This window comes from Zootoca vivipara, chromosome 2 (genome assembly GCF_963506605.1).
Source record: "Zootoca vivipara chromosome 2, rZooViv1.1, whole genome shotgun sequence".
In the NCBI taxonomy this organism is placed as follows: Eukaryota; Metazoa; Chordata; class Lepidosauria; order Squamata; family Lacertidae; genus Zootoca; species Zootoca vivipara.
Genome location: NC_083277.1, coordinates 14,725,341 through 14,740,204, shown reverse-complemented (window position 1 = coordinate 14,740,204; position 14,864 = coordinate 14,725,341). Strand labels below are relative to the sequence as shown.

At 46.0% G+C, this 14,864-nt stretch overlaps 1 protein-coding gene across 1 annotated transcript in view; it reads left to right on the top strand.

Annotated features, from left to right (window-relative positions):
• Positions 1-247: 247 nt before the first annotated feature.
• Positions 248-14,864, top strand: part of LOC132591639 (zinc finger protein 729-like) — a 37,076-nt gene continuing 22,459 nt past the window's right edge. The window contains exons 1-2 of the mRNA XM_060271000.1: positions 248-4,775; positions 10,449-12,165. Of these exons, the coding sequence (XP_060126983.1) occupies positions 4,594-4,775; positions 10,449-12,165 (1,899 nt within the window). The 5' untranslated portion in view covers positions 248-4,593. The remainder of the gene's footprint in view (positions 4,776-10,448; positions 12,166-14,864) is intronic.

The following is a 14,864-nucleotide window of genomic DNA, read 5'->3' as shown; positions in this document are numbered from 1 at the left end:
GGTGTTGTAGACTGAGGGTAATATGTAGGTGGTTAGGGGTCCCGAGGTGGGAGTTATGTTTGGTGAGGATGGGGGTTATGGTGTATGAAGTTTGCGGTGGATGGCGGGGCGGTTGGATCTCCTGGGTGGAATTTTAATAAATTTTTGAGGGTGGGCGGTGTTGTAGATGGAGGGGAAGATGGAGGCCATCAGGTTTTATGAAGTGGGAGTTATGTGTGGGGTGGGTGTCGGGTGGGGTAGTGGGGTAAGGTGGCATGGTAAGTTATTGAAGGTGGGTTGTGTTGTAGAGTGTTGTTGTAGAGTGAGGTAATAATCTTACCAACTCTGCTTCCAAAGCACCACCACCAGACTCTCACTAGTCTGTTGAAATACAGTAAAGTGTGAACTCTGACTGAAGCTTGTTCCACACTCCTGTGAGTCTCCTTGTAGATTTTGTGTAGTTCTTCTGGAATTTGTACCCGCTCATGAGAAGTTGTCCACATGAGCTGGAAAGCTCTCTGGCTCTGAAAGTGAGATGAGCACCACATGCCATAGTCGAACTCGGCTGGACTTAACTGTCCAGGGGTCGTTTACCTTCTACCTGTACAGTATATAAACCCTGAATGTCAGGCAACAGCTGACCTGAGCCATGTAGGGGGTGGGGGAAGTGGACCCCCCTTTTCAGGGATCCCTCTGAAGTATAATGTGATGTTTTGATGCAACACATAATATGAGTGGTGTTTTATTGTTTATTGTTTATGTTTACTTGTTTAGTACACCGTTTGCTTAATTGTTCCATATAATTTGTTCAAAAACATTGGTTTTTTCATGTAAATTATCAACATGTTTCATCTTAAATAAATAAATATTGCATAAAATAATAGTATGCAACTATTATTGCTCTACATAAAATCTAAAATTTATGTTTATTAGTTCACAATTTAACATACTGAGAGTAAATGAGTCAAATTCCTATGTTTTCATCACTCGTAGTGAGGCAAAATTTCAATCTGTAGGAGCAGGGTCTAAATATTAACCGATTTGTCCCAAATTTGAAATTAGACTATGTTTATACCATACGCCTGATATAAGATCAAGGGAGGAAACATTTTCCAAAAAAAGTTTTTTATGACCCACCCTAATGCCTATACTTTGGAACTCCCTGCCTCTTGACAGCAGGTGGTCACCTTCCCTGTACTCTCTTCGCTGGTCACCCAAAACATTTTATCCTGTCCAGATGTTTAGAGAGCTGGTGCAAGTTTTGCTCTGCTTTCAGCCGGTTGCTATTTTAGCTGCTTGAGGTCTTACATTATTCTTGTTAATTCTTCTTGGAAACAATGCCTTATGAGGAACGGCTTAGGGAGATGGGTATGTTTAGCCTGGAGAAGAGAAGGTTAAGGGGTGATATGATAGCCATGTTCAAATATATAAAAGGATGTAATATAGAGGAGGGTGAAAGGTTGTTTTCTGCTGCTCCAGAGAATTGGACACGGAGCAATGGATTCAAACTACAAGAAAGAAGATTCCACCTAAACATTAGGAAGAACTTCCTGACAGAGCTGTTCGGCAGTGGAATTTGCTGCCAAGAAGTGTGGTGGAGTCTCCTTCTTTGGAGGTATTTAAGCGGAGGCTTGACAGGCATATGTCAAGAATGCTTTGATGGTGTTTCCTGCTTGGCAGGGGGTTGCGACTGGGCTCTGACTCCCAGCATTGCCCCCGATCCTGGAGGGTGCTGGCTGCAGGGGCTGATGGGAGCTGGAGCCCAGCGACACCTGCAAGGGTGGCCCTGGGTGCTCACCATCCCTCGCTCAGGTGGGCCTCCTACGTTTCTGACCCAGCAAGGCAGCAGCCTACAGCAATGTTGCAGGTCTTTTGGGGGGACGGAGAGCCTTGGCTGTTGTGCTATGCAAAGAAATGGGCTTGGTTTGAACTTAAGAAGAGCTTGCTGGACCAGGCCAGCGTCCTTCTCTCACAGAGGCCAACCAGATGTTAGTGAGATGCCCACAAACAGGATCCAAACACAAGAGCCCTCTCCCTTCCTGCAGTTTTCCGCAACTGGTCTTCGGAAGCATTGCCCCTTCCGACTGTGGAGGCAGAGCAGACCCAAGGTTACCAGTAGCCACTGAGAAGCCTTACCCTCCACAAATCTGCCCACTGCTCTTCTAAAGCTGTCCGAGTTGGTGGCCGCTTCTGCCTCCAGTAGGAAGGAATTCCACAGTTTACCTATGTCTTGGCGCCTCCCTTGGGAAGCAGCAGTTGTGTGTCCTGCCCGGGGCCCGAGTGGCATTCAAAGGTTCAGCAATTTGTTGCTTTCTCAGTAAACAGTTTATTGCCTTTGTAATTACTGTGATTAAGCGCCTACCCGGCGGTGGCAGGCTGCTTTTTCTGGTGTGGCAAGCGAGTTCCCTGCCACAACGAAGGGTGGGTTGCTTTCTGCCCCCCCCCCCCATTCCACTGCCTCCTACTTTTTCCCAGATCCTGGCATGCCCTCCTGGTGGTTGTGTTATTGTGGGTGAGGAGTTGTTTAAGATTGGGTGGCTGTCTGTAGGCAATGAAAGGTCTTCCTCCCAGAGCTTGAAAAAGAGAGCTGTCATTGTCTAGGAGAGGTTTTTACTGTTTTAACTTGGGAGCTGTATGTGATTACTAGTGTTCTGTTATTTTCTTTTTTGGGTCTGTCTTGCAGCAAGTTCTCGCTGGGTATCAGTCTGGCTCTGTTGATCTGTTGTTTAACTTCATCAGGTGGATATTTTAGTTCTAAAAAGGTTTGCTGTAGATCTCTTGGGTGACAGTCTCTGTCTGTAGAGTTGGAACAGATGCGGTTGTAACGTAGGGCCTGGCTATATACAATGGATTGTTTGGTATGTTTGGGATGGTAGCTAGAAGCATGTAGATATGTTTGTCGGTCAGTTGGTTTTCGGTATAAGGTGGTTGGTGTCTATACACCCATCCTGTATTTTTACAGTAGTGTCCCAAAAACGTATTTCTTGCATAGATTGGTTCATTTGTTAGGTTGATTGTGGGGTGAAAGTCATTGAATGTCTGGTGGAAGGTTTCCAGGGTCTGTTGACCATGTGTCCAGATAATAAAAATATTGTCAATGTATCGCAGGTACAAGAGAGGTTTGAGTGGGTGGGAGTTTAGGAAACGTTCTAAATCTGCCATGAAGATGTTGGCATACTGTGGGACCATGTGGGTGCCCATGGCTATGCCGCTGATCTGGAGGAACAGGTCCTCACCAAATTTGAAGTGGTTGTGGGTAAGGACAAAATGGCAGAGTTTGGTAGCAAAGTCCTCTGTGATTTTATCTGAAATGGTGTTCCTTATGGCTTGTAAACCATGTGTAAATCGCAGGCTTGTATGTGTGGAGTGTGTTTTACTTTGAGGGGTGGTTTGGGGACCTCGGCACACAATAAATGGGCAACAAAAATAGTTTGTTTATGTTTCCTGTTTTCTTTCCCCAAGCAGAGATAATATGTAAGTGTGGTGTCAGCTCTCTAAAAAGGTCAACAACTTTGGGAAAGGGGGGAGGGGCGCCGGAGGGATCTTCGCACCACGGCGCCGGATATGCTTAAGACGGCCCTGGGACTACCCTTTAGGGTTGTCGTAAATTACTGTTCCAACCCCGGTTTTTTTGCCCGTGACGGCGGCAAGGCACTGGAGCTAACTTTGGCAAGGCGAGGGGCCGCCCTTGTGGCAAGTGCTTGTCGGTGACCGGGCAGCGAAGAGCCCCGGAGGGCAGCTTTGGCGCTTATTTGCTCCGAGGATCGAGGCAGGCGCAGCCATGGGCAGGGTCTCCGGGGAGCCGGCGGCAGCTTTATAAGCCGGCGCCCTTCGTGGGGATGGCCTTGTCTGGCGCCACCATGCCTCCTGTCACCACCTTCCGCAAGTTGGGCCCCGAGCTCTAAATTTTGGGAAAGGGAGGGGGCACAGGAGGGATCTTTGCACCAAGGCGCTGGATGAGCTTAAGACGGCCCTGCATGGACTCCCTCTCTTTCTCTCCCCCACCGAAAGATGCGAAAGGCGCACTCGCCGGAAGGCCGGAGCGCCCCACGGATTCCTGCCGAGGGATCCGTCGCGAGGGGAGCCAGACCTGCCTGTGTTCGCCTGGGCTGGGCTGTTAGAACTGGCGCCGCTACCTGACCTGCATTGAAGGATCTTGGTGCGAGTCAGGAGGGGGTCTCACCCTCATAGCGGGAGCCGAATGAGGGGTACATCTGCCACTGAGCTGCGCCCCTCCCCCCTCATGAGCAAAGCCCAAGTTCAAACACCAGCCCCTATTTTTAAAAGGCACCCGTAATGACGACACTGGGCTACCTTTTAGGGTTGTCGTAAATTACTGTTCTAAGCCCCACAAATCCGGTCTACTTTGCAGGGCTGTTGTAACGGGGACACCCCACGCCACGGCCCTGCCTCCCCCACGTTGTGTAAGGGGTGTGAAAATGAACGGACTCCCCCCTCTCCCGGCAAGGGATTAAAAGAGGGAATGTAAACTGTGCCACCTTCGTGCCCCGGAGGTTGGGGGGGGGCGCGTCTCTTTCCCTGCCAGCTCCGGGGATCGAACCTAGGACCTTCTCAGCAAAAAAAAAAAAAACAGCATAACGGAGCTTGTTTTGAATGAGAATTTGTGCGTTCTGGGAGGGAGGGGTCATTCATTCCTCCTCATGGGTCAGTGAGCTCGGCTTCCTAGAGAGGCAGGAAGGTTGGGAAGGGGGAGGGGGGAATAAAGGTTGGAGGGGGAGGGGCGCCATCCACATTCCCGAAAGAGGAGCAGGTCTGCAGAGGAGGAGGGGAAAAAGGTGCAAAATATATCTATATATTGGGGGGGCGGGTGAGAGAAGGATGTGCTTTTCTCCCCCTTAATCTACAAACAGGGAAGCTGGGAAGGGAGGACAGGATTTGGGGCGAGGTGGGGGGGATGAAAGGAAAGTAGGGGAGTGCCCCCCTCCCCCTTCCTTCTGTTGAAGGACTGAGACTTGAACCGAGGCCCCAGTTCCGCGCCTCTCTCTGCGAGTTCAGGGTTTTCCCTGGCAAGAATCCCTGGGGCGCTTTTGACTCCACGCTCCTTTGTGTGGAGAATCAAAGAGGGAGTCCATGGAAGGGTTAAAGGAGGCGAGAGAGGCCTGAATAGAGACCCCCCCCCATCTCCCTCCTCTCCTCCCTCCCTCCCCTTCTGTCGAGGCTCCTCCGGATGGAGTGGTGGGAGCACTTGGGAGCAATTCGGCAAGAAGGGTGAGCCGGCCATGGGGCCTCTGGGCAAAGGGGACCCCCAGGGAAGGAGGGCAGACGAACTTAGGGGGCTGGGGAGGAAGGGAAGCATCCCTGGGAGAGGAATCGAAGCCATCTTGGAGAAAGAGAGAGAGACTTGGGGGCTGCCTGCCTTGACTTCTCCCTCCTGCCCAGGAATCTGCCATGACTTCAAGGCAACCAGGGAGAGATCCCTGAACAGGAGGCCTGATCCACCCACCCTCTCCTCCCTTGAAGCTCAGTCCTTGCCCTGCCATAAGTCCCAGATCAGCAGCTGGAAGGGAGCGCTGGGGGCTGTTATAACGAGTCCAACCATTGGGGGAAAGGGAAAAGGGAGGAAGCCCACTGTAATATTTCCACCCTTTGAGGCTTCTGTCTCATCAACTAGTCTCTCCCATATGCCTGTGTTTCTGTGGAGAAAGATCAAAAGGGTCCCTACCCAGAGATAACTGTGCCCAACTCCTTCTCTCCATTCCACCAGGTTTCCATTATTGCCACTATTTCAGATCTATTAAATCTGTGGGATTTAAGGGATTGGGAAGATTGTTATGGAAATGGGTGGGGTTCCTCCCCCCCAGCCTGTGTAATTATTATTGCAATTGTTATTTTTTATTTATTTATTGAATCTGTTAGCTGCTTTCTCCTGCCCAGGGCAGCCCAAAGTGAGTTACAACCTGTTGTTGTTGTTGTTGTTGTTATGTTCCACGGTGACCTTGTCGTCTTTGTTATGTTTTCTGTATTTTGGGGGGGGGGCAAGAGAAGGGTGTTCTCAGGGCCTGCTCCACTGTGAGGGAGACTGAGGCAGCCCCCTCAGGCAGCAGATGCAGAGAGGGGCAAGGAGGGGACTGAGCTGAGTGCCATTTGGCCTGCCCTGATTTAACCCTCTATCCTCTCATCCAGTGGAAGGTGCTGTCCCATTGCCAGTGTCCTAGACACAATATAGCAGCCTTGGGAAGTCAGAGGTTCAGAATGATTTGGGAATGTGTGCAGTTGGTTGGACTGCACCACCAGGAAGATGTTGGAGATCATGGAGGAAGGAGGAATCAAAATACAGATATTCAGCATTTTCAGAAGAGGGGGAAGAAGGGGAAAGTGTGTCCAACTACTGTATATTCCTGTGTATAAGACTACTTTTTAACCCAGGAAAATCTTCTCAAAAGTCGGGGGTCGTCTTATACGCCCAGTCGTCTTATACACCGGAATATACGGATAAGACTCCCATCATCCCTGGCCATGGGCCATCCTTGCTTTGGCAGGTGGTACTTTGTGTCCAACCACATCTGGAGGGTCAGAGATGCCTCACCTCATCATAGAAGGTTCCTCTAGGGCAGCATTTCTCAACCTTGGATCCTCAGATGTTCTTGGACTGCAACTTCCATAAACACTGACCCCTGGCCTGATGGCTAGGAATGATGGGAATTGTAGTCCCACAACATTTGGGGACCCAAGGTCGAGAAAGGCTGCTCTAGGGCTCAGTGTTGGTGAAACTGGATCTTAAGGGTTCTTGAGAAATTTCCCTGGGATTATGATTGGTATCTAGACCAATCTGTGGTCGTCAACAGGTTTACGTAAGACACCTATCAGCCCATCACCCATTCCCACCACCCTTCTGAGTAATACCCCTCCCACCCTCCCACTATATATAGGGGTCTGGTGACTTCTGTTTCAGTGTATTTTATAAAAGGTTCGTTGATGATTTATTTTTGGTCTTTAAGAATGTCAATAAGATTAATAGTTTTTTTGCATGGTGTCAGGAGATGCACCCCAATATTCAATTTACCACCCATTATCATAGTCAACACATTATCTTTCTGGATACAGTTGTATACCGGGATAACACTAACCAACTGGCAACTAGAACCTATAGAAAGCCTACAGATAGGCTGTCTTATCTGCACTACAAATCATTTCATCCTTTTCATCTTAAATGTAATTTACCATACAGACAATTTTTGAGAATTAAAATAAATTCTACCACTCTGAAGGATTAAAACATAAACTGCAACCAAATGCAGTGGCGTAGCGTGGGTTGTCAGCACCCGGGGCAAGGCAAGTAATTTGCGCCCCCTAACCCGTGGATTTTAGCACTCGAGTCTCTTCCACTAGATTAGTTAAAGAAACCCTTACCCCCTAAGCACATGTATTGTTTGTTATGAAAATACTGATGTAATTAAAGTAAAATGCATCTAAATACAAGTTTATTTTCAAACACTTTATTGAGTGATGAGTGATCATAAACAAAAAAATTTAGAGAAGCAAATCTATACATGCACTGGTAGTCGTTAAAGTACCACAAGACTGTGGCTTTCATGAACCATTTCATCAGCTGCATGGCAAGATGAGATGAGAGGCAGATATTTGCTATTACAAATTCAGGCTGGAAAGACTAGCAATGCAAGATGTATTGTAAGTGTTACTTTGCAGGGCACAACTTCAATTCAAGATCCACATTTTAAAAAAAGTTATCTGAGTGGTCTCTGAATTCCTGCATTGCAGGGGGTTGGACTAGATGTCTTCAGGGTCCCTTCCAACTCTATGATTCTATAGTCGTGCCATCTATGATTCTGTGTCATTGACTGAACCTGGGACTTTCTGTGTACAAAGCATGTGTTCTACCACTGAGTTGTGAACCTCCCCCCTTTTATTTTTAAAATCCTGTTGCATTAATACTGTCACAGCTGTGTAAAGCAGCCTTTGTCAACCTGGTGCCCTCCAAGAGACTTTGAATCAGCACCAACCAGCAAGAGATTTATTGTATTGAAGTATGTATTGAAGGGGGAGAGAGCTGATATTGCAGCTATAGAACAGAAGCAAGCAAAAAAGGAGGGTGAATGAAAGAACAGTGCTCAAGAATGTGAAGGGTAGGTTTATATTGTAGCAGAGCAGAAAGAAGAACTTATTCAAGCTCCAGTTCTGACATGCGAGGAAAGGGGGCAGGGGGGACAAACAAAGTCTGTCTGTCTGTCTGTCTGTCTGTCTCTTTCTCTCTCTCTCTGTGTGTGTGTGTGTGTGTGTGTGTGTGGCAAAGGGGGGCAGAGAAAAGAAGGATGCAATGAGGATGGGGGGGATAGAAGAAAAGGAGGACCAGTTTGAGAGGGAAACACCGTGAAGGGGGGGGGGAGCGAGGCGAAAACTGAAAATCCTAAAAGGAATTTGGGGGGAGGAGGAGTGTGGGGATTGGGGAAAGAGAGAGAGAGAAGCATGGGGAAAGGGGTGGAAAGAGAAAATAAAAGAGAAAAGTCACTATCAGGTTTGGATTGGAAAACAGCCTTGCATCCTGTGGAATACACTTCAAATGGTAGATCTTGTTAAAGGAAATCACTTTTTTATCATTCAAACAAAAGGTCAAAACACCCCAACATTTAATTGTTATTTCCTCCGTCCTGTCATCAAAAGGGGGCAGGAAAAAGGACCTTATACATTTTATGAATGAGTAACAGATGGGACTCTAAGACTGAGGAAACCCGTTTTCACAAAGGCGATGGAGAGATCAGATAAGACAATAGGTGTGCATTCCAAACCCGCTGGTGTTACAATGGACTGATCAACGAAAAATAGCCAGCAAGGAGGCTTTACTTTAACAATTAATATAAAATTGAGATTTTAACCGATTCACAAAATTCCAGTGCCAGCTCCCCTCTGCTACACAGAACTCATAAATAAAGCGAACCAAGAGCACTCGACCACCCTCCTACCCCTCTTTCCCCCCTAGGAATGAGACGAGCCCCCACCCCTTACACACCTCTCCCGCTTGTCCTCACCTCTGCCTCCCGAGCAGGAGAGGCGGGAGCAGCAGCAGCAGCAACACCATTTCAGCGGCTCCTCAAAAGCTGCCCTTTCTCGCAGCCGCGCCCACCTCTCTCTTTCCCAGCAAGCGTGTCTCTTTAACCCCATCAGGGCTGGGCTGTCCGTGCCTCTGCCACCCAACTCTTCCAGCCTCGGCAAGTCCACCATTTCGGAGCCGGCAAGTGGGAAGCCCCGATAGGGTTAAAGAGGCTGTGTGAGCCAGGCAAGGGCAGAGAGCTGCGAGTGCGAGCGCGCGCCCACCCCAGATGTTGCGCCCGGTGCGGCTGCCCCCTGGCCCCCCCACGCTACGCCACTGACCAAATGGCGTGTGAATTTGCGAACAGAGGCTATCCTCAACAAATAATAAGAACAGCACAGGCAAGGACGCACAATAGGCCTAGGCCCTAGATATACTGGTACACTCTTTGCAGAACGATCTAAACCTAAATATCGTCTCCTAACTTGATCCTTAGATTTTACCCCATTATCCAACTCAATAGCCAGGATTATTGGAAAACACTGGCACATTTTACAAGAAATCCCAGGTTGTCAAAGTATGCCTCCACACATTGGTTTCCGCAGAACCAAGAATCTGAAAGACATTTTAGTACATGTGGATATGACCAGCGAGAGCCAACCTCAGGCAAGTAAGATCAAAGGTCATTTTAAATGCAGGCATTGTGCCATATGTAGCCTAACCATCAAACAAAAAGAATTTACCATCCCGAACACCAATAAAGTGATTCAACTAGATACATTTACGAACTGTAATTCTCGGGGCGTGGTATATGCCATCCAATGCAAATGCAGCCTATGGTACATAGGGAGCACAATAAGAACGGTAAAGACTAGAATATTAGAGCACAAAAGCCGCATTGCAAACCAAGTGGTAGAGGCACCGCTCACGTCCCATTTTATAGGAGCTAACCATAGAGTCACAGACTTCAGGTGGTTTGTTATCTACAAATATACAGTGGTGCCTCGCTTAACGAATGCCCTGTAAGACCAATTTTTTGCTAGACGAATGGATTTTGCGATCAGAGGTTGCCTCGCAAGACGACGAGGTTTTCTATGGCCGCCGCTTCGTCTTGCGAAGCGTGGCCATAGAAAAATGAACCTCCGACTGCAAAGTCCAACGTGCAGCAAAAAATTGTCAGGGCTTTTTGACGCCTGCCTTCCCCTTGGCAGCTCCCTTTCCTGTGAGAAAACACTTTTTATAGAAAGTAAACCCCACAGTTCAACCGTATTCTAATATAATGCTGCTTCATTAACGTTGATTAAGGGTTAGGAAAGGCTGATGATGCATTACAATTATTTAACATTATTTCATGTGCCTTTCCTAAAAATTTGGAACACATGGGGGACAGGAGATGTATGAGATGTTAAAATAAAAGTAGGTGCTAATTGATGTGTGTAATATCCCTTTGTTCTCTTTCTAGAAAACAATTTCTCTCTCCCCCACCCCCGTCGAAAAAGGACAATGGAGAAGGCAGTCAAAATTATGGTGGGCCTTGTCCAATGGGAATAACAAAGAAATCGTTTAAATACATGGAGTGTGAAAAGAGAGAGGATAAACAATTTGAAAGCATGGAGTGTGGAAAGAGCTTCACTGACAGTGGAAAACTTAAAATTCATCAACAGACTCACACGGGGGAGAAACCATTTCAATGTATGGAGTGTGAAAAGAGCTTCAGTCAGAGTGCACACCTTAGAATTCATCAACGGACTCACACGGGGGAGAAACCATTTAAGTGCATGGAATGTGGAAAGAGCTTCAGTCAGAGTGCACACCTTAGAAATCATCAACGGACTCACACGGGGGAGAAACCATTTAAATGCATGGAATGTGGAAAGAGCTTCTCTGATAGTGGAACACTTAGAATTCATCAACGGAGTCACACGGAGGAGAAACCATTTCAATGCATGGACTGTGGAAAGAGCTTCAGTCAGAGTGGACACCTTAAAATTCATCAACGGACTCACACAGGGGAGAAACCATTTAAGTGCATGGAATGTGGAAAGAGCTTCAGTCAGAGTGGAGACCTTAGAAAACATCACCGGACTCACATGGGGGAGAAACCATTTAAGTGCATGGACTGTGGAAAGAGCTTCAGTGGGAGTGGAAACCTTAGAAAACATCAACGGACTCACACGGGAGAGAAACCATTTAAATGCATGGAATGTGGAAAGTGCTTCAGTGGGAGTGGAAGCCTGAATTTACATCATCAGACTCACATGGGGAAGAAACCATTTAAATGCATGGAATGTGGAAAGAGCTTCACTGATAGTGGAACACTTAGAATTCATCAACAGAGTCACACAGGGGAGAAACCATTTCAATGCATGGACTGTGGAAAGAGCTTCAGTCAGAGTGGACACCTTAAAATTCATCAACGGACTCACACAGGGGAGAAACCATTTAAGTGCATGGAATGTGGAAAGAGCTTCAGTGGGAGTGGAAACCTTAGAAAACATCAACGGACTCACACGGGAGAGAAACCATTTAAATGCATGGAATGTGGAAAGTGCTTCAGTGGGAGTGGAAGCCTGAATTTACATCATCAGACTCACACGGGGAAGAAACCATTTAAATGTATGGAGTGTGGAAAGAGCTTCAGTGGTAGTGGACACCTTAGAAGCCATCAACGGACTCACATGGGGGAGAAACCATTTAAGTGCATGGAATGTGGAAAGAGCTTCAGTGGTAGTGGACACCTTAGAAGCCATCAACGGACTCACACGGGAGAGAAACCATTTCAATGCATCGAGTGTGGAAAGAGCTTCAGTGAGAGTGGACACCTTAGAATTCATCAACGGAGTCACACGGGGGAGAAACCATTTAAGTGCATGGAATGTGGAAAGAGCTTCAGGAGGAGTGGACACCTGAATTTACACCACCAGACTCACACGGGGGAGAAACCATTTCAATGCAACGAGTGTGGAAAGAGCTTCAGTCAGAGTGGACACCTTAGAATTCATCAACGGACTCACACGGGGGAGAAACCATATAAATGCACAGAGTGTGGAAAGAGCTTCAGTCAGAGTGGAACACTTCGATTTCATCAACGTACTCACACGGGGGAGAAACCATATAATTCCAAGGAAGCGGACAGAGGTTCAGTTGAAGTGGAAGTCTTACAAACCATCAAAAGACTCTGAGGGGTAAGAGCTGTAAGAGTGGAAACTCTACAAGCCATCAATTAAAGAAGAGAAATGGTTTAAATAGAAGGATTGTAGATTCTGCTTTGGTTATTATGGAACACTTTTTAGAGTGTAGAATCTGTTTCTCTACGAGTTGACAATTTCTTTCACATCAATAACAGGAAATCAATCTTAAATGCATGCATCGTATGTGAGCTGTTGTTTGTATGTAACATTGTCTACACTTGTTTTTAAAGTAATGAGGGTAACATTTCAGAAAAGTAAGCATAATATAATACTTAATGTAGTGTTAGATAGGGAGGGGAGTGTGTGCGTCTGGAGTGTTGCTTCTGAATGAGGATTGACTGAGAGTGAGATGGTTTTGGTGTTTGGTGGAGGGAGTTGGAAATGTTTGTATGTGGGAATGGAGAGTTGCACAAAGTGGAACTGAGATTGGTGGTGTTGCTTTGGAAGCAGAGTTAGATTAGCATAACTCCCACTGTTATAATTGCAATAATGGAACCATGAAGACACAGAAAGATTGAAAGCACCTACTTATATGCCCAAGGTAACCTTGAAACCCTCATCTGTTGTTTTGATATACTGTATAGATATATTGTGCATAGGTACGTTTTGTGGCAGGAGAAATAAAAGGGATATTTAGTGGCATAACAAGGAAAGGCTCTGTTCCTAGCTGCACGTCTTGCATGAGGAGGGAAGGGGGCACAGGCAAGAAGGGGCCGTACCAGAGCATCTCAAAGCAGTGGGGGGGGGGCACAGTGACACAAGTGTGTGTAGAATGCTACCCCCAAAATGACACAAGGGAGAAACAATAATGTGGAAGCAGGCAGGTCCGAAACCAAGAGTGCTAAGGGTCAACTTCTTCCAAATCCACCAGCTGCCCCAAGGCAGGAGCCACCTCTGGGCCCTGAGGGTGGAAAGCCTCCCTCCAGCTTTGCAAGTGGAGATGCTCCTAGGAAATCCTCCTGCCAGCAGACCACAATGCGTATTATTGAAGGGCTTCTGGTTTGCTTCTGATCTGAATGGCGGTGGGGAGAAGATAGTTGTCCCCAGGTAACTGCTCAGTGTCCCAGTAAGGCTGCTTTGGGGGGGGGGAGCACTCCTCTCTGGTTCCTCTCAGGCAGCAAATGTCTTCGCCCCCCCCCCCAATGGCTGGCTCCACAACTGCGCTTCAAAGAGGATCTTTCTTTTTTTTTTTTAAATACATTTTATTCCAATTTTCCAAATTCGACAACTTAACAAAACCAATCTTTTATACAAAATCTTATATTCACATCTTTTACCTTGCTCCGCCGAGCTATGACTTCCCCCCCTCCCTTCATGCGGGTTTCTTGTTAATTCCCTTTTTTGCAGTTCCTTTTTTAACATATTGGTCAATTCGTAAGGTTTATTTTAATCCTGCGAGAGTTTTTAATGATCTACAGTTTTTCTCCATATAGTCCACATATTTACTCCAGTCCTTTTGAAACCTTGTCTCCCCCTGGTCACGAATCTTGCATGTCAATCTAGCAAGTTCAGCATAGTCCATCATTTTCATCTGCCACTCCACAATTGTAGGTAATTCCTGTAATTTCCATTTTTGGGCTAACAAAGTCCTAGCCGCGGTTGTTGCATACATAAACAGTGTTTGATCTTCTTTTCTAATCTCTCCTCCTATTATTCCTAACAAAAATGCTTCTGGTTTTTTTGGAAAGGTATATCTAAACATCTTTTTCAATTCGTTATATAAACTTTCCCAAAATCTTTTAACTTTTTCGCATGTCCACCACATATGATAAAATTCACCATCTTTCTCTTTACATTTCCAGCAACTTTTATCACTCATTCTATACATTTTAGCTAATTTAACTGGAGTTAAATACCATCTGTACATCATCTTATATACATTTTCTTTCAAGGCAGTACATGCTGTAAATCTTAAAGTTTGATTCCATAATTTCAACCACGCATCATATTCAATATTATGCCCCAAATCTTTTGCCCATTTAATCATCACTTCTTTTGTCAACTCATCTTTTGTATACCACTCCAACAACAGATCATACATCTTTGCCAAAAGCTTTGTTTTGCCTTCTAGCACTTCTATTTTAAATTTGGATCTTTTATCCTCAAAACCTATTTTTCTATCTTCTTTAAGCACATCATTTATTTGATGGTATTCTATCCATCCTGTTAACACTCCTTTAATGTCCTCAAAAGGTTTTAAACTCCATCCTTTTTCAGTTTTCGTCAAGATTTCCTCATACGTGGCCCGCCTCTTCTCCATATTTACTTTCTTAACTGTTAATACCTCTGCTGGTGAGACCCACCAGGGTGTTTTAGTCTCTAACAGCCTTTTATTTCTTTCCCACACCTCGTACAGAGATCTTCTTATCACATGATTCGTAAACCCGGTATGTGATTTCTTTTTGTCATAACATAAATATGCATGCCATCCAAATCTATTGTTAAAACCTTCCAAATCTAACAAGTCCGTATTCTCTAGAGTTATCCATTCTTTTATCCAACAGATACAGGACGCTTCATAATAAAGTCTCAAGTCTGGCAGGGCGAATCCACCTCTTTCTTTCTTATCTACCAAAATCTTATGTTTTATTCTAGGTTTTCTCCCCTGCCAGACAAATCTTGATAAAATCTTTTGCCACTCTTGGAATTGTCTCGTACCTTTAACCACAGGTATAGTTTGAAATAGG